Source organism: Ornithodoros turicata, chromosome 2, assembly GCF_037126465.1.
Source record: "Ornithodoros turicata isolate Travis chromosome 2, ASM3712646v1, whole genome shotgun sequence".
Taxonomy (NCBI): Eukaryota; Metazoa; Arthropoda; class Arachnida; order Ixodida; family Argasidae; genus Ornithodoros; species Ornithodoros turicata.
In genome coordinates, this window is record NC_088202.1 from 130,003,306 (window position 1) to 130,031,071 (window position 27,766).

Genomic DNA, 27,766 nt, shown 5'->3' on the forward strand with positions numbered 1-27,766 from the left:
ACTAAAATATCAACTATATCAACTAATATCTCACGGCGACAGACCTTATTGGTTACACCACGCGTTGCCACGTTTTGTACATTTTGGGTGTTGGAAAGAACATAAAGCTCTGACAACAACGCCTGATACAAGCACAACTGACAGAAAGAAACAACTGAACGCGGTTCACTTCAGATACTTTGCAACAGCCCTGTCAACAGTGGAGACATTCAGCGGCCATAATTATTTTTCACAGTTTCACAATTTTTATAGAGAAATGCTGGTCAGCTGAAACCGTATTCCAGAGAAGAACCAAACAGTGTAAACTGCCACGTCTTTTCTAAGAAGTTGTACAGCCCTGTAGGACTCGTTTGTAATATGCATTGCATTGCATTGCATGCATATTGTAATTTGCAATATGCATACATTGCTGCTTTGTCTACCACAGCATTGAAGAAATACCTGAGTACCTGCATAAATGACAAGCGCTGCACGGCGGCACTTACAAGTACTTCAACTGCGTATATGCTGTCTTGTTGAAATTTTTCTGAGGCATGGACTCTTTCCGCCACAACCACTTACATGCGCCACGAAACATAGTGGCCATGACCACTCTCGTACAATGTTTCTCGCTTTCGAAGAATTCCTGTTCGAATATTGGACACGTCGTATCTAATATAAAGCAACCCTACCGGAGCGTTTATACTAGACATGTATGCTAATACACAGTGTCGTCTGCGTTTCTCCGCCAAGGGTATAGGAGCAGCAGCACCCCTACGGGCCCTCCACACCGCCTATACGGCCTATACCATCTGCTAAGCCTCGTGTGCATGATGTTTTGCGTAATTTCGTAGCAGTTTTTTTTTTAGTTCTGCATGCATGAGTGACGAAAGTTTTGGCGTTTGCCACGTCGGCTTTATTTTTTAGGGAGCGCAAGCAATCCCTCCGCTTTAGCTTGGGTAACCGTGTACTTGTCTCTTTTACCCCAACTATGCTATTCCTGTTCATTGTGCATCGACAGGAGCTTTCATGTGATCACGCCGGTAGAGTCGAAAGACAGGAGAGTAATTTTATTTCTGGTTTCCGCGACGCAGTCTCCGCTCTGAAGGCTTCTCTTAAGTGCGCAGGAACTCCTGTGACAGTAGTTAATTGAGTTAAGAAAAATGCTGATGTAAAAAGCAAAGAGCTTCACTCCACTTATTTAAAGTGTACGGCGGAACCAAAGAGTGTCTAGGGAATACTCGAGGCCCCTGTCGGCGTGGAAAAGAGTTCGGATGTCGGCTTAGACGTAAGCGTCAGGCAGCGTGACACACGGGTTTCAGCAATATTCGAGGCATGTTACGGTTAATTATTTCAAAACTGAGGCGATTACGAAGACTATAGATGCTTAGCATCAATAGCGAAAACAAATACGAAAACAAATACGAAGCGAATAGTTATAAAACCAAATCGTTAGTTCTTTAACCGGGCCGGATACGCGCACAACAGATGTATACGAATATAAGCACGTGTGCAGTACTGTGAGACACAAACAAGCACATCATCGTCATCAGGCTGAGCGGCGGGATCACCTTCGCTCGCGAGCTCATGCTGTCCGACCTTCTTCCCCCAAGCGGTTGCTTACCAGCCGCCTACGGGTATATATATTAGGTAACCTTGAAACGAAATCATCGCAGTTGGCGATTAGCATATGTCACGCTCTTTTTATGAATCCTCGCGATGCTACATTGTCCCTTCCAAGATCCTTTCTGCAGTGTTCTGTATGCGCGGGGAAATCTCATTTCGAAAGCGGCAGTGGCAAAGCAGGTGAAATCCGGGTCAGCTTTTCAGGATCCTTTTAGCGATATTCCATGCAGACCTTTTCAGTTGCCCCACACGTTCCAACGTTACGAGAAAGGGCTTTACGAGTACGCTCGCTTCGTCACCTGAGAGAAGAGCTCAGGAAGAAAGATCAAAGTCGCAGCACGCGACTGTCGAAGAATGACGGACTTCCAGAAGGCGAAAATCCTGCCGCTAGCACCTTCTGCGCAATGGAGGGTTTATTTAAATCGCCTTTGTATTCCAAGGCTCCATCTCTCCCATTTGATTTTCGTACAGCGTTCGTTGATGGTCGGAGCATAGAAATGAAGCAGCCGTGGTTCTTTCGACTTCCTTTTGTAGTAGCTACCTCCTACGTCATGTTATTGATTAGTTGCGGATGAAGTACGGTAAGTATGAGCAAGATGCCTGCATATAAGTAACAGGGTGTCTTGTGGAACGGGGTAGAGAATTTCTGAATTCCGCAAAACATGACGCTCAAAGAAATGGCTGGTTGATTACGTGATTGTCGCATTGTGGGCATATAGGCCAGGACCTGAAATTGTAAATGATTGCCAAATTATTACGCCAATTAAGTTTCTTGTTACTTAAAATATTGAAATTGCACCAATGCTGAGTCGCAAATCTCCATGAATGACTTGCCAGCACACCAAATATTCGGAGCCTACCGGTCCTCTTCCTTCTTCTCTTTTTTTTTCTTCTTTTTTTCTTCTTCTTTTCTACATGAAAACGTCTGTAAGTTCGGTTTGGTAGCCAAGTCAAAATATACGCTGCAACGAAAGTATCCCGAAATTCATAACGCGATAACTCGGTGAGTAATAAACTTATAGCAACCAACCGGCTAAATCCAGATAGCTCACATGTGTAATATTCTAGCTAACATGGTCATTGGGGCTGCTGACTCGATCTGTGGGTGAGACGGGTGCATGCGAGAGATATCTGCGATCATATCCGTTCTCAATCCGCGTAAAGAAGCGGCTGAATTCTTCAAATAGTAGCGTTTACAACTGCCCTAAGGCTTAAAATAACTTGTCAACAGCAAAGTTTTATTCGTTTCCTAAGAAGACGCGGCAGTAAGAACGGCTGCAGACATGAATTCCTGCTATAAAATTGTACTAAAGTAGTCAAAGTCCTGTGAATACGCTCTCGTGTTTTTGGTCTTTGTGGTGTGTCATGCGCAGAAAGCGTCTCGGCGTTTCGTCACCTCCGAATAGGCGACTTCAGATATTGCCCTTGTGCTCCGCACGGGGGCCCTCCGTCGCTCAAGTCACGCGCATCGCGCAATGCGTTGTGGGAAATGGTTTGCATTCGTGCTCGTCTGCCTGTTGCTTGAAGGTGCGGGAGGTGAAGGAGACAACCGAAACCGTTTGCGCTCTTGTTCTTCTCTCTGACTCATGACCCAAGGTGCAGCGGGGCTTTCGCAACACGGCGCTCTCTGGTGGGCCATCCATGCAATTTCTGAAATCGTCTATTCGATTTCTGGCATCACTACAGGGCAAGTGGGCATTTCGCTTTCAGAATCTCGTTGGGACCGCATGGCAATCTGACGTCACCCTCTTTAGGTGGATGGGCAGATCATTATAAATGGGACCTACGCCTGGTGAGACCTGCCTAGCCGAGCTCACCTTTTGCGAATCACCTGCTGTTTTGCTGAGGGCCTATTCCGCGTTTGCTCTTTTGCGGTGCTGGAATATTGCTCGTCTATTATATCCTGCTTTGCGAGTAGAGCTCGCTGATCTGCAGGCCATAACGGCGGAGATTGACCCACCACATCATCATCCCATTTATGTGCGTGTGTGTGCAGGCTGACTTCCGATACTAAAATATCAACTATATCAACTAATATCTCACGGCGACAGACTTTATTGGTTACACCGCGCATTGGCACGTTTTGTACATTTTGAGTGTTGGAAAGAACAAGTTCTGACAACAACGCCTGACACAAACACAACTAACAGAAAGAAACAACTGAACGCAGTTCACTTCTGATACTTTGCAACAGCCCTGTCAACAGTGGAGACATTCAGCGGCCATAATTATTTTTCACAGTTTCACAATTTTTATAGAGGAATACTGGTCAGCTGAAACCATATTCCAGAGAAGAACCAAACAGTGTAAACTGCCACGTCTTTTCTAAGAAGTTGTACAGCCCTGTAGGACTTGTTTGCAATATGCATTGCATTGCATTGCATGCATATTGTAATTTGCAATATGCATACATTGCTGCTTTGTCTACCACAGCATTGAAGAAATACCTGAGTACCTGCATAAATGACAAGCGCTGCACGGCGGCACTTACAAGTACTTCAACTGCGTATATGCTGTCTTGCTGAAATTTTTCTGAGGCATGGACTCTTTCCGCCACAACCACTTACATGCGGCACGAAACATAGTGGCCATGACCACTCTCGTACAATGTTTCTCGCTTTCGAAGAATTCCTGATCGAATATTGGACACGTCGTATCTAATATAAAGCAACCCTACCGGAGCGTTTATACTAGACATGTATACTAATACGCAGTGTCGTCTGCGTTTCTCCGCCAAGGGTATAGGAGCAGCAGCGCCCCTACGTGCCCTTAACACCGCCTATACGGCCTATACTATCTACTAAGCCTCGTGTGCATGATGTTTTGCGTAATTCCGCAGCAGTTCGAACTTTGCTACGATCGTGGCTATTCTGCTGCTGTTTAACCATTTCGTAGCATAACATACAATTTTACTGTATCACGTTTAGTAGATATACCTTCTAGAGTTAGTTTAAATCATCACGATCCCCCGACAGTTCAAGAAAATTGCAATTTTATTTTTATTTTTTTATTGAGGATGTGTAGGAAGTGATAATCTCTAAGGTTTCATAATTTACTAACACAAGTCAGGAAGCTTCACATTTTTGTACTTTTTTTTTTTAGTTCTGCATACATGAGTAACGAAAGTTTTGGCGTTTGCCACGTCGGCTTTATTTTTTAGGGAGCGCAAGCAATCCCTCCGCTTTAGCTTGGGTAACCGTGTACTTGTCTCTTTTGCCCCAACTATGCTATTCCTGTTCATTGTGCATCGACAGGAGCTTTCATGTGATCACGCCGGTAGAGTCGAAAGACAGGAGAGTAATTTTATTTCTGGTTTCAGCGACGCAGTCTCCGCTCTGAAGGCTTCTCTTAAGTGCGCAGGAACTCCTGTGACAGTATTTAATTGAGTTAAGAAAAATGCTGATGTAAAAAGCAAAGAGCTTCACTCCACTTATTTAGAGTGTACGGCGGAACCAAAGAGTGTCTAGGGAATACTCGAGGCCCCTGTCGGCGTGGAAAAGAGTTCGGATGCCGGCTTAGACGTGAGCGTCAGGCAGCGTGACACACAGGTTTCAGCAATGTTCGAGGCATGTTACGGTTAATTATTTCAAAACTGAGGCGATTACGAAGACTATAGATGCTTAGCATCAATAGCGAAAACAAATACGAAGCGAATACGTAGTTGTGTGTGTTGGAGGAAAATTTAATATAACGTTTTTAATTTAATATAACGTTTTTAATTTAATTTAATATTTAATTTAATATAATTAATATATATAATTTAATAATACGTAGTTATAAAACCAAATCGTTAGTTCTTTAACCGGGCCGGATACGCGCACAACAGATGTATACGAATATAAGCACGTGTGCAGTACTGTGAGACACAAACAAGCACATCATCGTCATCAGGCTGAGCGGCTGGATCACCTTCGCTCGCGAGCTCATGCTGTCCCACCTTCTTCCCCCAAGCGGTTGCTTACCAGCCACCTACGGGTATATATATTAGGTAACCTTGAAACGAAATCATCGCAGTTGGCGATTAGCATATGTCACGCCCTTTTTATGAATCCTCGCGATGCTGCATTGTCCCTTCCAATATCCTTTCTGCAGTGTTCTGTATGCGCGGCGAAATCTCATTTCGAAAGAGGCAGTGGCAAAGCAGGTGAAATCCGGGTCAGCTTTTCAGGATCCTTTTAGCGATATTCCATGCAGACCTTTTCAGTTGCCCCACACGTTCCAACGTTACGAGAAAGGGCTTTACGAGTACGCTCGCTTCGTCACCTGAGAGAAGAGCTCAGGAAGAAAGATCAAAGTCGCAGCACGCGACTGTCGAAGAATGACGGACTTCCAGAAGGCGAAAATCCTGCCGCTAGCAGATTCTGCGCAACGGAGGGTTTATTTAAATCGCCTTTGTATTCCAAGACTCCATCTCTCCCATTTGATTTTCGTACAGCGTTCGTTGATGGTCGGAGCATAGAAATGAAGCAGCCGTGGTTCTTTCGACTTCGTTTTGTAGTGGCTACCTCCTACATCATGTTATTGATTAGTTGCAGATGAAGTATGGTAAGTATGAGCAAAATGCCTGCATATAAGTAACAGGGTGTCTTGCGGAACGCGGTAGATAATTTCTGAATTCGGCAAAACGTGACGCTCAAAGAAATGGCTGGTTGATTGCGGGATTGTCGCATTGGTGGGCACATAAGCCAGGACTTGAAATTGTAAATAATTGCCAAATTATTGCGCTAATTGAGTTTCTTGTTACTTAAAATATTGAAATTGCACCAATGAGTCGCAAATCTCCATGAATGACTTCCCAGCACACCAAATATTCGGAGCCTACCGGTCCTCTTCCTTCTTCTTGTTTTTCTTCTTTTTTCTTTATCTTCTTTTTTTTTTTCTTCTTCTTTTCTATATGAAAACGTCTGTAAGTTCGGTTTGGTAGCCAAGTCAAAATATACGCTGCAACGAAAGTATCCCGAAATTCATGACGCGATAACTCGGTGAGTAATAAACCTATAGCAACCAACCGGCTAAATCCAGATAGCTCACATGTGTAATATTCTAGCTAACATGGTCATTGGGGCTGCTGACTCTATCTGTGGGTGAGACGGGTGCATGAGAGAGAGAGACGGAAATAAAGGGTTACGCGTACCTTGCGGGCAGTCTATCTCACGAACGCGTGAAGCAAGGAAGCCGATCGAGGTGTCTTTGGAAAGCGCTTCGGAGGTTCTACCTGGATCTTCGATATTTGCTTAAACAACACAGTCCAAAATTTTATATATTTGCAAAGTTGGAACATCAAAATACCAGCTCCAGTGGCGTAGTGGAGGAGCCAGAGCCCGCCAGAAAACCCGGGTGCAACGGCGACGGGAGGCTGCGTGTCGTTCGAGGCGAACGAGGATGGCCACGCATACCGTTTCTTTTGCTAAAATCCCGCAAAGACGCGAGAGAGTCGGAGATCGTGACGTTTTCACGTAAAACACCACGGCTCGCACACGGCTGAGCCCACACTATTTTTTTATTATAATTATTTTTTCTTATCGTTATTGAAAATGGTCAGCTTGAGATGTGCCGAAGACTCGTGCGCGGCTGAGTCGTGTGTTTGTGCTCCAGCGCAAACTTTCGGCCACAGTGATTCATACTACGTCGTGTGTATTGTCATCAAGTAAGGAACCTGTCTATGGAGGCAGGCCCTTTTACACGTACTCCAACCCTAGCCTATACATACGTACTGGAAAACAACTGCGTGTCATCAAGCAGGAGAGCACAACACAGACATGTATTGGCATCGGAGCGGAACACCACTCACATAGACTGATTCCCTCTAACGTTTCACACGGACTAGACTAGGACTATGTAGATGCCAACTCTAGAGCAGATCACTGTATGTCCATGATAGGCAAGCCTGAGCGATGGGCAAGACACGTAAACAAACACAAACACGAAGGCACAAACAAACAAAGGTTTGTTTACAAACACGTAAACAAACACAAACCTTCGTGTTTGTGTTTGTTTACGTGTCTTGCCCATCGCTCAAGCTTGCCTATCATGGAATTTATCCACCAGCTAGCCTGCATTTACGCCATTCTATCACTGTATGTCAAAGATTAATATGTGTGCTGGGCGTCACCATGCAACGATCGAAGACTCGCGGAAGGTTGCGTACGTCACAACGGTACAATTTACATGGCCACCTAATAGTGAAGCACATACGTACGTCTCTCATCTTCAAAGAGGACCGAAGACGTCTGCCGCCGCCTTGCGAAGGGAACAGCTCCCCGCACTGCTCTCTCTCTCTCTCTCTCTGCGAAGGGCTCGGCGAATCCCTGCTAGCACAAGATTTAGTCCTTCTCAGGTGTCAGAAATACGTTGATGCTCGAAGGGCATTAGAGACAAGCCTCTCTCGTGTGGACTCCCGAGCCTTCGACATCACGAAGCTGTTAGGTCCTCCGTCGTCCGACAAGGCGCTAAGGGCACTAGAAGATTTTCTGCATGCAACCGGGCTTATGGACATCCTATGACACGCTGAATGTGTGATGTGTCCTGTGTGTGCCCCCAGCGATTCCGACATTTTTACTCTCACTTGGTCGAAACTTTCGAACATTTGAACAACATGTTGAACTCCGTTATCATCTCTGTTTTTCATCATCTCATCATCTGTTTCTGTAAGTGTACTGGGGTAGCCAGTTCGACTTCGTCGAAACTCACATCCCCATTTTTTTTCGTTCTTTATCACATCACATCACATCCCAAGATTTAGCGCTTGGGTACACTACGGACGCGGCCACCCAGAGCCCGGCCACCCTGTGCTGCAATGCAGTCAGCAATTCACAAATTTGCATAGCAAACTGCTGCTAGGAATATTTCATCGTACGCGCTCCTTTCATGATTTCTAAGAAAATGGAAATGGCTTTCAACGAGGATTGTCTCCCATTCTGCTATCTCGCCTTCGCCTGACAGCTCTTATTGAAGAGTTAATTAATGAAATTTAGGTAAGTATATACTCACCTAGCAATTACAGATTGTCCTGGAGAGTATGTCCGCCAGGCCGTATAACCCACGGGCAAAAACGGTATTTATGCTACTTTCGTAGCTTTTTTTTTAATAAAAAAAGAATAACGAATCAAAGAAAAAAACTTGTGCGCGATTAGTTTCTTTCGCACGTCAGTACTTCTTAACTCCTGCACTGGTCCGCACGTCGCACCGCACCATCACCGGTTGCGGCCGATACTGCATCGACTAGTTCCAGGACTGAATTATTGCGAAAGCAAGAAAGTCCATCAGTTCGTTCTTTCCACACTCCGCATTTGCAGTCTATTGAGATATAAGATCAACTCAAGCCCATTATGCAGTAGTTCTCAATAATTTTAGTAGAGTAGAAGTACAGTTGCTTTCGCTCTGGTCTGCTAAAAAAGGAAAAGAAAAAAATCTATGCATAGCTGCACGCCAGTTCACGAAATCCCATACACACACACACACACACACACACACATACATTGGATGATGATGGGGTGGGCGATTCACCGCCGCTGAGGCGGTACACTGCCCTATTTCGCATTGGGGGAGGATGAAGGGATGATGATGGGAAATCAATGATGATGAAATCCCATACGACGGATGATAAGGTATAGCATGTTGGAAGCTAAGGAAGTTTCAACTTCAGCCCCCGATATAGTGCTACGCGCGCGCCGCCCTCTTGTGTTTTGCGCAAGTAGGTAAGGTAATCAGTAGGTAAGGTAATGTAACGGTTTCGTTACGTAAGCCTGTAAATAGGTAACGGAGCGTAGATGAGTGGCCTTCCTCACTAGCGTCACCTTGCTTGGTGGAAGTGGAAACGCCCGTTGACTCAATTTGCCGTCAGTCCACCCGCGTCTCATAGTCGCCCTTGAGTCTGTAGTCACACGTAATCTCCAGTTTCTATGCATTGTTTTTTTACACTACACTGCTCTCCTCGTATAAGCACATGGTTTAGGGAAGTCATGCTAAACGTAATATTACGTCTCACTTAAAACTCTGTGCTTAAACAAAAAATGTTGACTATCTTTAGCTGCACCGCGCCGTCACGGCTCAACGTTTATGCGACACACGATGCAAATTTAAACCGTCTTTTTCGACGGAGACGCGTGGCACTTTCTATGCAAAATCCTTCGCCTCATTAACTTCGTACACACTCTTGGTAATGCGTGCCTCGATTATCACGTCAACGCCACTACTGCTTGTGTGCACGGGAATACACGTAGCCAGGGACACTTTTGAAAGTGCAAGAGAAAAACGTGCTGAACGCGCAGAGAACGGGAGACAGGTTGACGGGCTTCGGTCTCACCTTTCTGGCACAACGTGTAGCGCACGATCAGTGTCGGCTGAAGGAAATTAATCTGACGAGATTGCGTCAACGAAGTGCAAAAGCTTAAAACGCTGAAAGTGAAGTCTAGAGGACTTTGCTGTCTTCTTGAAGCACTCCAACGCAAGCTCAAACAAGGCTTCACGTCCAGTTAAATATAATCTACCACTGTGACGAAGAACGTGCTTCCACCGCGATGGGGAGTAGTCTGCCTGTTCATCTGTTTTGTGCTTGTTTGTTTGTTTCGTTTTGTTTAGGTCTCTTTTTTTTTTTTTTTTTCGAAAGTCAAGAGCTCAACAACTTTGTCGCGGCGTAGCCTAGGGCTCTCCCGTTTTATAGCAGCGACTTCTGCAGAATACCGTTTAGAAATTATATAAGCTTCTTTGTGCGGAATTTTCGTGCCATGCAGAGTGTGTGTGTGTGTGGGGAGGATATGTTTATTAAGAAAAAAGGAAAGGAAAGGTTAGCCAGGCAAAGAGCCGGCTTGCTATTCCGAAAAAAAGGGAAAAGGGGGAAGGGGAAAACGAAAAAGAAAAGGAAGGAAAGAAAAACAAAAAGCAACAAAAAGAAAGGAAAGGCAAAGAAAACAAGAAACAAAACGAAAGGAAAGAAAGAAAGAAGAAAATAAACACTAGCACAACGTTACATGCATTTCACGAGTCCTGAGACTCGGAGAAAACCGAGGAGAGCGGCAGTGACAGCCCACTGGTTGGGGTGCAAGACTGGGCCAAGAAGAGCGGCCAACGAAAACTCGTTACAGCCAATCTGGAGCAGACAGCAGCGGAGGGTGTATCTATGTTGAAGGTGCTGCTGGCAATAGAGTGCTTGCGTATAGCAGTAGTACATCATAGCACGCATTATGCACGATGCATGGATTTTTTCACGCCATCATCATTCAAATAAAGTTGTTTTTTCAGGTCCGAAACAGAAGGGTGTTATTCTTTCATGTTTGCTTGCTATATCGAGCGAAACGACCGGCCCGCAGTTGCTTTGCGGCTCTAACACAGAATCAAAAAGAAGAAACCACCCCGGGGTATGGTTTAAAATTGTCCGTTCTCATTATCATCTACTACGTATACATCCCTCCCTTCTTCTTCTTTTTTTTTTTTTTCCACTATACATATTCCTCCTCCCCCCCTCGATATTGCCGCCAAGTCGCGTCAAGAAAACGAAAGACTGCAGTGCTTTCTGGAGGCTCAATGCCGGAACGGAAAACCTCTTTTCTCTCTCTCTCTCTTGTTGTTCTTTGTAATGTAGGACTGGTTTTGCGATGGGATAACACGTCACCGCTACACTGCAAAATCATCGCTGAGGGCTAGAGCTGACCATTGTAACTGCAGTGCAGAGTAGTAACACAAGTATAGAGTAGTAAAACAAGAGACTCATAATAGCCCAAGTTCCTTTTTCTTCCTTTCTCGATGTCGAACTGTGGTCTCCCTTGATGTTTTCTGTTGAGTTTGAGTTTCGTGTCGCTGCGGCTTGCTTAACTATTCCATGTCTTGACTTACTCTTCCCTTTCCCATGTGCCAGCTCGTCTATCCCGTAGCCCTTTGCCATTCTGTCTGTCCGTTGGTTGGTTGGTTCCTGCCAGAACTTTAAACGTAAGATGACTATCCCCCACACAAAGTAAGCGCTATTCCTTGGACACGAAACATTCTATGGAGCATGGAAGCCACCAACGGTTCTTTTCTCTCTCTCTCTCCCTCGCTCTTTTTGTACCGCGTGATATGAACAAGCTACCTTCAGAAATTAACTCTCACGCAAAATATTTCCTTTGGGATGAGCGCCTTTCCTCACAAAGTTAGCGACTTCTCCGAGCTCCTTCTGGAGTATTGTGACGTCTGATCATCTGAGCACTTTTATTGGCTGCCGAGAATTGTCTGCTACGGCGCGGGAGCTAGGCGACCGGTCGACTGTTCTACTTCAGACGCAGGACGGGCAACGGCAAATGCAGTCACAAAAAGAAACAACGGAAAAGGAAGCCTCATTATCGGGCGGATGACGTGTCGTTGCAGACGGACAGCCTGACTGTGTAAGAGCCCTGAAGTAGCCGGCGCTCTTACTGAGTGTCCACCTCTCCATTTTTATTCTTTTATATCTCATCTCATCTCATCTCTCACTGACAGCCGAGGGATGGAGTTGTTCTGACGGGCGAGATTGAATGCTCTCTTGTCCACCTAGGGGGGGGGGGGGGAATTTATTGTCAGAAAAAAAAAAAGAAAGGGGAAAGGTCAGCCATGCAGCACGCCGGCTTGCTATTCCCTAAAACAGATATGAAAACGTGATATGAACACCGTGGACTTCACACGTGAACTGCATAACGCCTTGATTCGTGCCACAGTCGCCTACAGTCTGCCTGTGCTTCACGATCTCCCCAGCACCTTAGCACACAGAATCCGCGCTATGCTGGCACGGAGCCTACGGGTGTGCCTCGGTGTCCCCCGCGGGGCCGAGACAAGGCTAGTGGTTGCGGAAGCCCGCGACATCCCTTTTGAAGTTCTCCGAAACACAGAAACTGTGCGCCAGTATCTCCGCCTGATTGCACACCATCGCCACCACCCGCTCATCCGGAAACTTCGGGCAAGGCGCAGCACGCCGATCCACGGATGTATAATGTCATTCAAATCCCGCGTTCCGAAATTCGTGATCAGCCCCGCCGCTGAAAGCACGGCCCCGTGGACACTTCCGTCGCCAAGCGTCACCGCCTCTGTCCCAGGGATCACGGACAACAAAAGGAGCTACCCCGACCTCGTACTACAGCAACTGACTATGGATTTCATCGGCACCGCATATGATGGGTTCTGCACGGTCTTCACGGATGGCTCCTCAACGAAAACTTCGTCATCCTCATCTTTTGTGGTACCCTCGATACCGCTCACCCGGGGTTGCCGGTTGTCCCATCGCACCTCTTCGGCCTCAGCCGAGCTGTACGGAATCCTGCTGTTCTTACAATATGCGGCCACCTGCGATCCACGGCGATGGGTAGTCTGTACGGACTCCAAGTCAGCTCTTCGATGCCTGAAAACCTCAGGTCTCCGCGGCTCACTGGCCACACTTGTGATAAACATTCTACGCCTACTGAAGTCCATAACTGCCCACGGCCACACCATCGCTCTTCAATGGATTCCGGGTCATTGCGGAATCTCTGGAAATCACGTTGCCGACGCTGCCGCAGCGGCCGCTCACCACCAGGGCAAGTGTGTCCCGATTGTTCTCCCAAGGGGGGACAGACGGTCCCTTCTTCGTGACTGGGCTGCCTCCTCATCCGTCGAACAATGGCGTCGGGATGTCCCGGCCAGTACCATACTGGGAATTGTAGACCCAACATTCTCGTGTCGCTTACAGACATCTCTACCGCGCGTCATTAAGTCCCTCCTACATCGCTTACGGCTGAATGTTGCCTTTTCGCCGTACTACCGTTACCAGATAGGATGTGCCAGTAGTCCCTTGTGCCCGGAGTGTGGTGTGCCAGCGACCGCGGACCATGTGATCATCGCGTGTGCCACTTATAGGAGGGAGCGTCACTTGTTGGCAAACGACCTTGCGCGGATTGACAGCCGACCCCTTGACCTCACACTCATTTTGGGACCATGGGACACACGAAAGCAGATGTCCGTCTTACGACCCTTCATCAAATTCCTGCAAACTACCGCCCTGATCGATTCTCTCTAAAACCCTGTCAGCGTCGTCAGCATCATCCTCATCACCATCCTCTCATTTTCCCCCAATAGCAATGGGGTAGCATTCCGCTCAATGAGCGGAAGTCATCCCCATATCATCGTCATCATGTATTTCTCTCTCTCTCTCTTCACACGTGAACACACGTGGACACGTGGCGCGGAGAACAGAAAAAGAAAATAAAAATATAAACAAGAGAAAAGGAAATAACAAAAAGATAAATAAATGAAAACAAGAAAAATTGAAAAAGACACTCGGCTCACAGGGAGCCCAGGAGGCCCGTGTCACGCAGAAAGCGGAGCACCGCTTTTGTGACTCCCCACTGGTTAGCTGGCTGTACAGGGCCAGGAGTGTTGCGAGAGAAAAGTCTGTCCGTCCACCTAGATTGTGTGCTGCACTCATGCTTTTTATATATGTCTCAGGGCTTGGAATTCATATTTCAACTGTTCCTGACATAGTTTTTTCAAGCTCTTCCATTCTCGTTTAAGTACAGGACACCGCGAGATTCATTAGACAATTCACTGCTCGAGGTCCTACAAGGAACGAATATATGGCCCATACTAAGCAGCTCCCGAGCGACTCACTGTAACGGAATACGAGATGAAAAGCTATGTAAACTCTATTAACGTGTCCCGACATCACAGGCGTGTATCTGACAGCGTAATGGACGACGCCATTCGTTCACCTCCACCGTTTTCCACGGGATGATGACGGCTCTTGTGTCAGTGAGAGCAAACTCATTAAGAGATAGGCAGGTTTGGAAAAATTCAGGTGCGTGACGCGGCATCACAGCGGAGACGGTCCAATTTCATGCTCTCGATAATGTCAGGGGTCGGCGCCTTGGGAATTCGAGAAGTCGCGGGGAAGTCATTCACGCGCAGCCTGATCCGCGTACTGTCACTCAAGCACATGTATGCCCCGAAAATAACGGGAAGGTCTCACGTGTTCTTATCACCTGGGATGCACCAGATAGGAATGTCAGAATGTCAGACTTCCTTGGCCGTCTGAGAACGAAGAACTTGCCGCACGCAAAAAGGACATCGTGGCGCAGGTGGGGAATTAAGTCAAAAAGGAAAAACACCACTCTGCTATCTCTGAACGTGACTTGTAATAGGCAGTACTCCTGACCGACTCCGACTCAAAATATTGCGATGCAGCTTATGCCATGAGGGGGTTGAAGGCTGCAGCTGTATATAAAGGACGTTTCACCTATAGTGATAAAAAAAAAGTCTAGCTGGCGACGTATTTACCTTCTCGAAACTTTTGCCACCATTGAGGAAGGCTTTGGACAATTTTAATTACGGGAAATTTATTTTTGTCCATTGAACTTTGAAATTTGCCAAGGGAACCCCACCTTACTTTACTTTACTACTTACTTATTTCAATTTTCAAAGTTCAATTGAAAAAGTAAATTTCCTTCAATTAAAAATTGTCCAAAGCCTTCCTCAATGGTGGCAAAAGTTTCCAGAAGGCAATTGCCGAATGTCCCACAATCCTCTGGCGAGTACGTCGCCAGTTAGAATTTTTTTTTATCGTGAAACACCCTGTGTATAGGGTAAGGTGGGGCAAGATGAGAGAAAATTTGCAATTGAATATGGAATTTTTATTTTTCGTGTTTAAAAAAACATCTATAGGCACATTCTCAGATGTCTACAGCTTCTAATCTGTAAATGAGAAAGGGGGTAACCGGTTCTCAAATGAACACAGAACAAGAAATTCAAAAATGCATAGTGTCTCATCTTGGCCCCAACCCTCGGGGCAAGACGAGACAGCGCGTGGGGCAAGATGAGACACGCCGTGCAAAAACTAATACAAACAAATTTTTGCAATTTAAGCACCTGATTGATTGATTGATTGATTGATTGATTTATTGATTGATTGATTTATTGATTGATTGATTGATTGATTGATTGATTGATTGATTGATTGATTGATTGATTGATTGATTGATTGATTGATTGAAAGAAAGAAAGAAAGAAAGAAAGAAAGAAAGAAAGAAAGAAAGACAGAAAGAAAGAAAGAAAGAAGGAAAGAAAGAAAGAAGGAAAGAAAGAAAGAAAGAAAGAAAGAAAGAAAGAAAGAAAGAAAAAGCACCTACATAGTCCCCTTGAGCCCACCGCCTAGATGACGTGCGCTAAAACCACACAGGACCCGGTGTTATTTCCCTCCACCGTCCTTCGCAAACAAGGCGCCGCCAGTCTGATTGTTGCTTGTCGCTCGCTTTTGAGTGCGCTTCTGCTTTGCTGGAAATACAGCAGGACACAGGAAAATTTGCTGGAAAATCCTAGGCAATATGCGAAAAAGGAATATCTGAGGAATAAGCATAAGGCCACCTAATAGTTGAGGATCAGTTTCTAAATTACATTAAATTTCAATTGCATTACATTTAAATTACATTAAGTTGTAGCGTCTTGCCCCGTGGATACCATCGGATGCATTAATTTTTCAGTTGAACACCGGATAACCACGAGAGCCCATATTTTGGATATATCTAGATGAATGAATACAGAAATAGGATGTGGACTTACATTGACAGAATATACCTGCGATACGCTGCTGCACTGCCGACAAGAAAAAGGTCTACAGAAAATCGCGCCTTTTTTGCGGGTCTTTACATTCCAGGCAGAAGTAACAGATTTTTTTTTTCTCTCTTCAACCCAACTACCAATCCGGACAATTAGCACGTGCAATAAAGCGGACATGCAGAGCCACTTATGAGTAAAGTTTCAAGCGCATGGGGTAACTCGTCTCTGAGATAGGCGGCCTTGAGCAAAAAAATGTCGCATCTTGCCCGGTGTCTCATCTTGCCCCACCTTACCCTACGCTTAATAATAAAAGTTGAAGTGAAAAATGGTGTCGAGTAAAATAGACGATAGGGTGCAGCAGCAACACATCTCGGAAATATAAGAATTCACGGAGTTTCGCGTTACGATTTAACCTGAGACCTCCGCCGCAGCGTCTTCAATATGGTTCTGGGGTTAACTTTGTGTGCAGACGAGAGTGTTGTCAGGCGACACCAGTTGCTAGGTTCATTATACTCTGCGGAGGAGTGCCGACGACTTGATGGTTCTTTAAAGGGACGGTCGCATCCGCTCCAATCGATTTCGAAACTATAATGTCACTTAATTCCTCGCGGACCACTCACCACGCTATCGAAGATCCAACGAGAAATACTGGTGTAGTTAAACTGTTATTCTTCGAGATACATGACAAGAGCAGACGACGGATATTGAGGGTATGCCGGAATTCCCTCTCTGGAAAGACGAGAAAACGTCATTCTGTAACCGGCCAATGATGCACGCCTTTGAGAAAAGGAATGCCGAGGTCGTGCGGGCGTCTCACAGGGGTGACACAAACCCGCCATTGTTGTAACTACCCTCAAGCGGGTGCTTTTGGCAAAACTGCCATCTGGTTCTGGTCGCACGTCATAGAAAACGTCATTTTGAGGACATGCGACTTTGTTTACACGTCGTTTTGCCGCTTACCGACATATTTCCTTCGTCATAACGCCAAGAGATGGACGTATTTTGCCAGCGTAAACTATGCGGTACTTCTTTCGCAACATGGTAGCCCATTTCTCCTTAGTTTAAGTACATCGCTTCGGCTCAGTGAGTCTTAACGCGCGGTCGTCGTCACATCTTTGGAAGTCGTCAACACTGCGAGTCCTTATGTGCAAAACTGCATGTTTTACTGCGACATTATCGGATGAAAATAATTACCGTGATCGGAAGACATCCAAAACGCCGCGCAGAAACAACAACCGCATTGTTTACAAACGGTTTGGCCGCCGATCTCGGGCGCCGCCATCTTTAAGGTCACGTGTGCCTTGACGTTTGCTGTGACGTGCGACCAGGACATGTCCAGGATGCATTGCGTTCGCCCAGCACGCTTTCGTCTACGGAGCAATACATGGGATGCCACCCCTGTGGGGCGTCTCATTGAGGTACGGGGCGTCTGGACGGCGCCTAACCTCCTCTCCACGCCACCCTCTCACTCTTTCGCTTACGGAGTGACGTCACGCCGAGGCAGCTATGATCTTTAAAGTACGTTTAGTTAATATTGAAGCACTTTTGAAACGAAAAAAATAGCCTGGTAGACTGCTGGCCGATGCCGGACACAGTGGTATCGATTTCGATATCGATGGTATATATGTATGATATATATATATATATATATATATATATATCTTGAAAAGTTGGATCGGACGACTACGCAATTATAGTTGAAATAAATGGGAGACAGAAGACGAAAGTAGGGGAAGTAACAAAAAAGGGGTTTATTAAAACTTAAAAATCATAAAAGTTAGGGAGCATGTCTACGTTACGGCGGAAGCTCCGCCTTCTTCGGGACAAAAGAGCTAAAGGTTAGCTTAGCTCTTTTGTCCCGAAGAAGGCGGAGCTTCCGCCGTAACGTAGACATGCTCCCTAACTTTTATGATTTTTAAGTTTTAATAAACCCCTTTTTTGTTACTTCCCCTACTTTCGTCTTCTGTCTCCCATTTATTTCAACTATATATATATATATATATATAGATACTCATGGAACGATGCGACAGCACCAGAGGACACGTGTTTCGCCGTGTTTGCGGCTCGTCGGCCCTGGGTAGCTGCGCATCGTTCGGGATTGGCAAACCAGGGGTCACTCAGCGAGCGATACACATCTGGGAGGGTGACTGAGCACTCCTCAATGCCACAGTGCAAGCCAGTGAATTATAAAGAGGGGGGAAAAGCCATGAAAAAAAAAGTAAATGACGCTAGACGTGTTTGAAATTCAAACTTACAGGTTAAGATGGCTTCTATGGCTGCACGTAGAAAAACAGATACTCATGGAACGATGCGACAGCACCAGAGGACACGTGTTTCGCCGTGTTTGCGGCTCGTCGGCCCTGGGTAGCTGCGCATCGTTCGGGATTGGCAAACCAGGGGTCACTCAGCGAGCGATACACATCTGGGAGGGTGACTGAGCACTCCTCAATGCCACAGTGCAAGCCAGTGAATTATAAAGAGGGGGGAAAAGCCATGAAAAAAAAAGTAAATGACGCTAGACGTGTTTGAAATTCAAACTTACAGGTTAAGATGGCTTCTATGGCTGCACGTAGAAAAACAGATACTCATGGAACGATGCACTGCAACGATATAATTCACTGGCTTGCACTGTGGCATTGAGGAGTGCTCAGTCACCCTCCCAGATGTGTATCGCTCGCTGAGTGACCCCTGGTTTGCCAATCCCGAACGATGCGCAGCTACCCAGGGCCGACGAGCCGCAAACACGGCGAAACACGTGTCCTCTGGTGCTGTCGCATCGTTCCATGAGTATCTGTTTTTCTACGTGCAGCCATAGAAGCCATCTTAACCTGTAAGTTTGAATTTCAAACACGTCTAGCGTCATTTACTTTTTTTTCATGGCTTTTCCCCCCTCTTTATAATTCACTGGCTTGCACTGTGGCATTGAGGAGTGCTCAGTCACCCTCCCAGATGTGTATCGCTCGCTGAGTGACCCCTGGTTTGCCAATCCCGAACGATGCGCAGCTACCCAGGGCCGACGAGCCGCAAACACGGCGAAACACGTGTCCTCTGGTGCTGTCGCATCGTTCCATGAGTATCTGTTTTTCTACGTGCAGCCATAGAAGCCATCTTAACCTGTAAGTTTGAATTTCAAACACGTCTAGCGTCATTTACTTTTTTTTTCATGGCTTTTCCCCCCTCTTTATAATTCACTGGCTTGCACTGTGGCATTGAGGAGTGCTCAGTCACCCTCCCAGATGTGTATCGCTCGCTGAGTGACCCCTGGTTTGCCAATCCCGAACGATGCGCAGCTACCCAGGGCCGACGAGCCGCAAACACGGCGAAACACGTGTCCTCTGGTGCTGTCGCATCGTTCCATGAGTATCTGTTTTTCTACGTGCAGCCATAGAAGCCATCTTAACCTGTAAGTTTGAATTTCAAACACGTCTAGCGTCATTTACTTTTTTTTTTTCATGGCTTTTCCCCCCTCTTTATAATTCACTGGCTTGCACTGTGGCATTGAGGAGTGCTCAGTCACCCTCCCAGATGTGTATCGCTCGCTGAGTGACCCCTGGTTTGCCAATCCCGAACGATGCGCAGCTACCCAGGGCCGACGAGCCGCAAACACGGCGAAACACGTGTCCTCTGGTGCTGTCGCATCGTTCCATGAGTATCTGTTTTTCTACGTGCAGCCATAGAAGCCATCTTAACCTGTAAGTTTGAATTTCAAACACGTCTAGCGTCATTTACTTTTTTTTTTTTCATGGCTTTTCCCCCCTCTTTATATATATATATATATGGTTCATATGTATGGTATATGACACAGTATTATCTATGCGTTTCCAGACGCGACCGTCCCTTCAAGATACAGTGAGTCCTCCCAGGTTGGACACCTCCCTAACTCGGAAAACTCACGATGTCGTACAAGATGGCGTTGCACCGTTTATGCTTCGCTCCCACCCGCCTATCAGCATGTCTTTTCCTTCAAAACGGGTCATTCGCTCAGTTTCTCCGGGCTGACGTACAGTCCATTAAAAAAAAGTGTGAACATCCCCGTAGACTTGAATGGGCTGTCAAGAGAACGGATAGCACACGGGCGACAAAAATGCACGGAGAGAAGACGATAGTTTTATGGTCACATACTAATGTCTGAGCCGAATTAATAGTACATTCTAATAATAAGAGGAATGTTCAACCTTCGACGTGTATTTGGGCACGTCAGAATGTCGCTCGCGTTCGGCAGAACGTGTCCGAACCTTTTACGAAACTTCAATGGATACACGCAAAATGTTGGACGTTGTCTTCGTGTCTGGGGACCGAAGGAAGCTGAATTCTTTCTCAAGTTAGAGACTGCTAGTATGTGTTCCGCTTCGTAGTTTACCTTATAGCACCAGGAAGACATTAACCTTCTCCACCTTCGAGAAAATATTGTCACCCTGCGAAGCCACCCTCGTAGCCAACGTCGTCGTCTTTAACATTGTCGTCGGCGCCGTTATCGATTAATGCAGTTGTCTCGTGGTCGTCGATGAGTATTTGCAGGTCACTGGTAAGGTTTTGAGCGTCGCGGCGGTCTGTATTGCTGTTCGTCGAGCTCGGAGACTGGTCGCGTCATCAGTCAGCAGAAGCATGCTGCTGCCGTAGACTCTTCAGTTGCGGCGGGATGACTACGCGCTGAAGGCGGGGGGCGTCAGGTGAAAATCAGGGTAGACCCAGTCGTCGGTACGGGAAACGGCGGTGGACCCGGGTGGCTTCTTCACAATGGTAGCAGAGCGGCCTCAAGTCTGACGTTCGCCGTACGTTTGTCTTGCGAGTTCCTTGTGCGCGTGGCTGGTAGCTGAGTGGTGCAGGTTGGGGGGGCGCGAATGCGCCCAGCTGTTGCCGTGCCCTGCTGCCGATGGTGGCTGTCGTATTCATCTTCTTGCGGGCTGGGGGTCCCAATGGCCTGAATTCCGAAGGTAGATCACGCTGTCTTCGACTCAGACGTTTCTGTTCTTCCAGGCCGTTGAGCAGGGATTGCCACGTACCTCCACCAGAAATGTCACGAAGCGAAATGTGTCGGCGAGTCGTCGAATAAACAGCGAACGGTTTATTAGACTACTTGGTAGCAAAACACAAGAATGATAGCTCTCTGAACACAACTGAGTCCAAAGAATGAATGAATGCTCCAGCCTGGAGCGCACAAGCATTTAAGCGCCGCGCCGAAAAGTCTAGAAATAGCACGTGCAGCAGGCGATGTGTCTGGAAGCTTCTTTCTTCTTCTTCAGCATGCACCGGGATGAGATGTACCGTTTCGTGCCTGCCCTGGAAGTTTTTCGAAGATGATTCGTGGCAATATCGGTCCGGAAAACGCACATAAAAGAGTTAGATCGTGTCTCGGCGCCCTATGCACGTGGGCAGTAAAATTACCCTTTACAGTTTTTGTATCACTTTTGTGCATTTGTGTTTTGTGAACCACAGCAAACAGATATGTATTATTGCTCACGATTTTATAAGATTTACGTATGTCTTACTTTCCAGAACGCCACGCAGTGTTTGATCGGTTTCTATACCGACTTCGCTTGCTTTGTCCGTGATCCCGTAGAGGCAGTTTTCTGTGGCTTTCCAAGTGTTACAGAGTATTCGCGAAAAACACAAAAATGCACTAGCATTGTGCCTCGTTGCCAATATATCCTGATAAAATCCGAGCAACATGTTCAAGCATCGCTCTCAATTCTTCCAGTCACGAACCTGCGTGTAAACTATAACAAACGCGCCTTTACTACTTATTAATCGATCATGGAAGGGAACTTAAGAGGATATGAGCAGAGATCGGTGTTGTCCGTTCGTGTAAATATCATGTTATGTTCGCTACCATGGTCTCTGCACTTTCTCAACACGATCTACATATACTCTTGGCTTGACTGTTGGCTTACCCCTTTCTGGGACTGGCTTTTTTTTGGAACTAGGACTGGAATGAAGCTTTGCCTTTGGCTAGTTGGTTCGGATAACCCACTCAAGTTAATCAAATTTGATTCATCGTCGTGATCAAAATTATTTCTTTTACTCTTTTCAGCGTCTCCGCTAGGCGTGGCTTGCGGCCACGACGAAGCGTGCACCTACATAGTGGAGCAGGCAGTTTGCCGCCATGGAAAGTGTCGCTGCAAAGACGGCCACGAACCCCAGGACGGCACACGCTGCGTGCCCGGTACGTATCCTTTCCACACATTCCGGTACCAACACAGAGCTTACCACCCAGTCAACACGCATGGTACTACATGGAATGCGCAGCTCTCATACAACTCACCGTTTCTTGCCATTCTGTGACGTTTCCCGGGACACGTAGGCCTTCTCGGTAACACCCGCGCAGACACAATGGCGAGACTCGCAACATCTACCAGAGCTCTCCTTGCTACCCTTTTACCCCTTTACCCTTTTACTTGTGATTGTGTGACTGTGTGTGTGACTTTTCAGTTTTAGTTTTGTGTTTTAGTTTAGTTTTTCTTTTCTTTTCTTCTTTTTCTTTCTTCTTTTCCTTTGCTTCTCTTCTTTTTCTCTTCTTTTCCTTTTCTTTTCATTTCTTCTCCTTTCCTTTTCCTTTGCTTTCTTCTTCTCCTTTTCTTCCCTTTTCTTTTCTTCCTCTTTTCTCCTTCTTTCTTCCCCTTTTCTTTCCTTATTTTTCTTTTCGTCCCCTTTTCTTTCCTTCCCCTTCCCCTTGCCTTTTTTGTTTGGAATAGCAAGCCGACCTTCGTCTGGCTGACCTTTCCTTTCTTTTTCTTAATAAACATATCCCCCCCCCCTTTTACCCCTAACAACCTCTACCTGTTGCCTGCACATTTGCCGATGGCGCTGTGTCCGTACCCGGAAGAATATGGGCTACATCTTCCTGAGTTTAGATCACAACAATTGTAATGACAAGGATGGATGTTGCCTTGTTTGATGACTGCACTTCTCGAGGAACTGCCCCGGCCGAGGACGCCAGCAACTTGGTGGCAGGGTACAAGTTGTTTATAGACACGCCATCTTCCGCAAGGGACGTTAAATACGGGGTGCCATGTGATGAGCTTTCGTCGCACGTTAAAGAACCCTCGGGTGGGCAAAAGCAATCCACAGACCGACCGCTGCGGCGTCGCTCATGATCTCAGTTGTCTCGCGACGTAAACGCACCCAATTATTATTCGAGGGACTGCCCGACCAGTTGTTCAGAGGGGGAGAATTCTACGCAGGCCACCACTCTGCCGACCCGAGTACTGGTGCGCCAATTACAACATGAGCAGTTGGTAAGTTTGTACTTAGTATATTACGGGGACTAAGGCATGTCCTCTTCGACCGAGCTGCAATCCCTGCGGAGGCGATATCGCAGGTTGCCAGAGCAAGCGGTGCACGCTCAACTTTCGAATGTTGCTCCTATTGGTGGAGATTGGAATCCCGTCGACTGCCTCAGTTTTAGTAACATAGTTGAGAACAAACAGTTTGTCGCTGTCATCACGTCAAAAGAGGTTGACAGTACAACTGGAATCGCCGACGCACAACGACTGCGGTAAAGGATAATTGACACTTCGACGGACGTCGACATTCAGATCTACTGGCTACTTGCGAAAAAGGGGATAGTGAGGCTTATTGCATGCCGTACCATTTGCAGGGGGAATTTGAGCAAGCTTTAATGTGTTCCTAAGCCAGAAATGTACGCTTCAGTGGTTTCTTCTCGCAACTGCATCTTTTTTTTTTCCCCCTTTTTTTTCACACAGATAATATTTGTTATTGTGCTGGTATGTACATTTTATACCACCACCGCGATAGAGTAGACTTCGCAAAATACATACCAGATCGTTCGTAAATGATCCCGCGAGTCTGAAGTCATTCCCTGCCATGACGCAATACATTCGCTGGGGCACGGGCCGTGAAGCTGTAGTGGGATGTGCGTGACGAGCCCTTAAAATATACTCAAGTCCAACAGGAACTGGAAATCTGTACTCGGAAACATGTTCCACTTCAGACGTTGTGTCAGCCACCTTCTGCGAATCCGTAAGCAGTTTATAGGGAGCACCTTCTCAACTGGTCCCTTTCCAGAACCAGGTACGTCACCCTCGGGTTTGTCAAGCAAGTCCATGACAAAGCTTTCGAACTCTCTCTCTCTCTCTCTGTACTGCTACCCAAACTCTGCCGGCGCCTAGCCGCCGAAGGCTGCCGCCTATCGGAAGTTCCAGCACTTGACGCATCAGCGTGCTGAATCTGATCGAATTTCTGTCGCAAACTTTCCCCCTGAACAATGACAACTTCTGCGTCATATAGCAACCGTAGAACCTCCTTGTACTTGGGCTTTTTCCCTCTGAGCTGTGCGCTGATCTTCGTGATTTGTTTCAGAGTTCTAATCAGAGACGGAAGCCCCTTGAAAGCTTTCTGAACAATTTGTACCATAGCATAATGTACCAGAACCGGCATGAGTTGGCTCGCAATGGAAGCAGGGCCCGTGGAAAGCATGTAGTGGAGCACTTTCTCAGCTTCCCTGGTGTCCTCATAGAGACGTTTCTGACGATTCTCGAGCACGGGTAGCGACGTGTATCCATGCTTCCTTCCATGTGTTCCCTGGCAGCTGCATTCGCGGACTAAGGTGGCCTTCTTGTAACACCTCGCCAGACACTTTGTTCTATCACGGCCGGAATCCGGTCCCGAGGAGAGTACCAACGAACAAAGGTTAGCCCCAGGGTTAGCAGCCCTGAAGGCTTCCATATCTGAGAGAATGCAAGCGCGCCCTGCATACGTGCTCGAAGAGCTGCACCTTCTGGATTGCTCCCCAACTGCACTAGGGCCTCGGCGTGCTCTTCTATCATATCTTCGATCATCGCGGTACAAGGCCCCGCTGTGTTACTGCTATAAAAAAAGAAAAATATTGAGATTTTGGCCCAACTTTACATTGACATCGTTCTGTTCCCCATACTGTGCCTGTAATCTTTGTAAAATCTCAGCTGGTTTGACGTTCTCGTTCACAAGGAATTTGATTATGCATCGCTGTTCCACAGAGACAGGCACACTGCTCCACGCCACGATAGGTGCCGTTGCTGCACGTGGCGCTGACCCGAGAAGGACTGCACTTCGCCCTTCGAAAGTTTTATTCACTTACTTACTCATTTTTCTCGAACAAAAGCATCGGTCAACCTCGAATGACCCTTGTACATTCATCGTGCAGTATGCATTGGTTTAGGCTAAAGGATATATTGACTAAAAACCGCGACTAAAAAGAGCGGACTGCTGGGCAACCCTACCGCTGCCGGCGCGACAGAGAAACCAGACGCGATGCCAGCAGCAGGTCATCTACTTGGTTAGCAGACTGGCTTCGAATGAGCAAATGATTCAAGTTGACGTCAGAGCGCTTGTAAGGGGCGTTATGGCCGGCCGCTCGTCGCTATTTATGCTTGTGAACTACGCTCGTGTGAAACGCAGCCATGAAACACCCGATGTTATAGCCGTCATTTATGTGTTGTCGTCGTTGTTGCTGTTGTTGTGGAACGCAGTATGTCAACAACAACTTTAGTTTGAGATGATGAATGGAGAGTTTCATCGCCATGGCCGATACTCTACGCCATTGCTGTTGGTGATGTGGAGTATGAAATAATGAGCCCCTTCACAATAAGAATCGAAGACTTGGATATTTAACTCTCTTGTAACTTAATACCATTTTTTTTTACTAAGAGTAACATATCAGGCTGTACGTTTTAAAACGCACTGCTTTTGATTAAGTCGATCGTTTACACATAGTTAGTCATATCCCTCACCATAGTATAGGCGCATGGTGTTGGCGCTCAGTTGCTCGTGCACCATAAAAACTCCATTATCATCACCATCATTCTTGAGAACCATTCTCCGCCGAGAACTCAAAATTTTTAAGAAGATTCAAGTAGCTTTCCCATCGCTCAAAGACTATATTTAACCCAACTTACAGCATATTCTCGAAAGGTTAATAACCAAAGAGAAGGTGTGTTCCTAAGGGCCTGTTCCGACATATAGCGATTTGCTATATAGCAATAGAAAATAGCGCTATATTTTCCTCCTCGCTTTGTTGCAAACTGCTAAAAAATAGCGCTTGCCAGAGTTGAGCCCGTGTCAACCTCTTTGAGCGCTGGTGGTGGTAGGGCTTCTGAAAGAGCTCAGCGCTAATAATTGCGCTAGATTCGTCTTGGCCAATGAGGAGCTCCTTCAGCGGTGACGTCGCGAAAATTGTAGTGTTGTTTTGCTTCCGCATTTCACGGCACGGCGACTGCATTTGGAACCGGTGAGTTTGCCATCCAAAATGTCTGGTAATCTTCTGTTTAGTCAAATTCATGGAACTTGTTCGTCCGCATGCTGTCGAACTCCGGAGGAACCATGATGGAAGTGACCGGGAACGATCACCGAACTTCCACTAAATTATAGCGCTGGCGCCGCTTTGAAAGTGAGAACCGTCCGATGGCAGTGAGCGCTGTTTTGTACCGTTATATTAGCGCGCTGCTACATGTCGGAACAGGCCTTAACGCTAAGGTATAGAAATACCTCCACCTGAAATTCGTTTCTTTTTTTTCTCTCGCTCTCCTTTTTAGCAGAGAGAGCCCCCTCGTGGCCATTGTGTTGGGCAGTTCAAAAATTTCATTTGGAGCCAGAAGAGTAAAGGTCAGCTTCCGACATGAGCACAAAACGCGTTATGGTTTGGCCAGAATACACACGCACCATTCAACTACTTCAAATAAGTGTGGTGAAATCTACATATTGCCGTTCTCCACGATGCACTGGTGGCTCTGCTGCTGCACTGAATTCTCAAATATCTAAACCAATTTTGTTATCGTGAGCCATTGTAAAGTTAATCTCAAGCGACAGAAGATACTTCTTATGTAAATTAACACCGTGATAGGTGTGTTTACTGTCAAGTTATGTCAATGAAACTAAAGGCTTGGCTTCGCTGAATCGTCTCATGCTATTTCGGACAGGCTCGGACACTTATTTTGAACCAAGCTGAGTGCTTGAAATCGTGCCGGAATAAATAACGGTCCCGTTCCCTCCTGGAGGGATGTGTTTATTAAAAAGCAATGCAGAAAATGGAAAGGTTAACCAGACAAAAAGCCCGCTTTCTAAGAACAAAATGAGAAAAGCGAGAGAAGAAATGTGAGTACAACACCGTGACGATGTCACAGCCTGTTCAGGAATTCTGACGCCATCAAAAATCGGTGGAGTACGCGGATGGCAGCCCACTGGTGAGGATGCAGGACGGAGCCGAGCAGAGTAGCCCGAAATTCCTTACAGCCAATTTGAAGCCGACCGCGTCGCAGGGTGTCCCGATTTTGCATACCATATACGTAAGAGTTATGACGTGCAAATGACTTCGTTTACCCATGATAACGCCTCTTTATGTATGAAACGACGATCGAAGCGATGGTTGTTGAAGTTCGCGAAAAGCTGCTTTATCGTTCGGAAAGAATCGCAGGCAAACTCCGATACCCCACGTATTCAGCTATAATACTCCCCTATCGCGGCCAACACTCTCACTATACTTTGCGTTCCCAAGGGGGAAAAAAAACGAATCAGCTCTGAGCCTTCCACCGAATGTGATGTTTCCATCATGGACTGGATTATCGGACAGTGAGGGTGACCCTGAAATGATTAAGGTGCCGACAGATATACAGAGCCGTAAGTGGACAGGTCGGTGGAGATA

At 46.5% G+C, this 27,766-nt stretch overlaps 1 protein-coding gene across 1 annotated transcript in view; it reads left to right on the top strand.

Annotated features, from left to right (window-relative positions):
- Positions 1-27,766, top strand: part of LOC135386132 (uncharacterized) — a 305,833-nt gene that overhangs the window by 183,250 nt on the left and 94,817 nt on the right. The window contains exon 4 of the mRNA XM_064615884.1: positions 22,163-22,294. Coding sequence (XP_064471954.1) covers positions 22,163-22,294 — 132 coding nt within the window. The remainder of the gene's footprint in view (positions 1-22,162; positions 22,295-27,766) is intronic.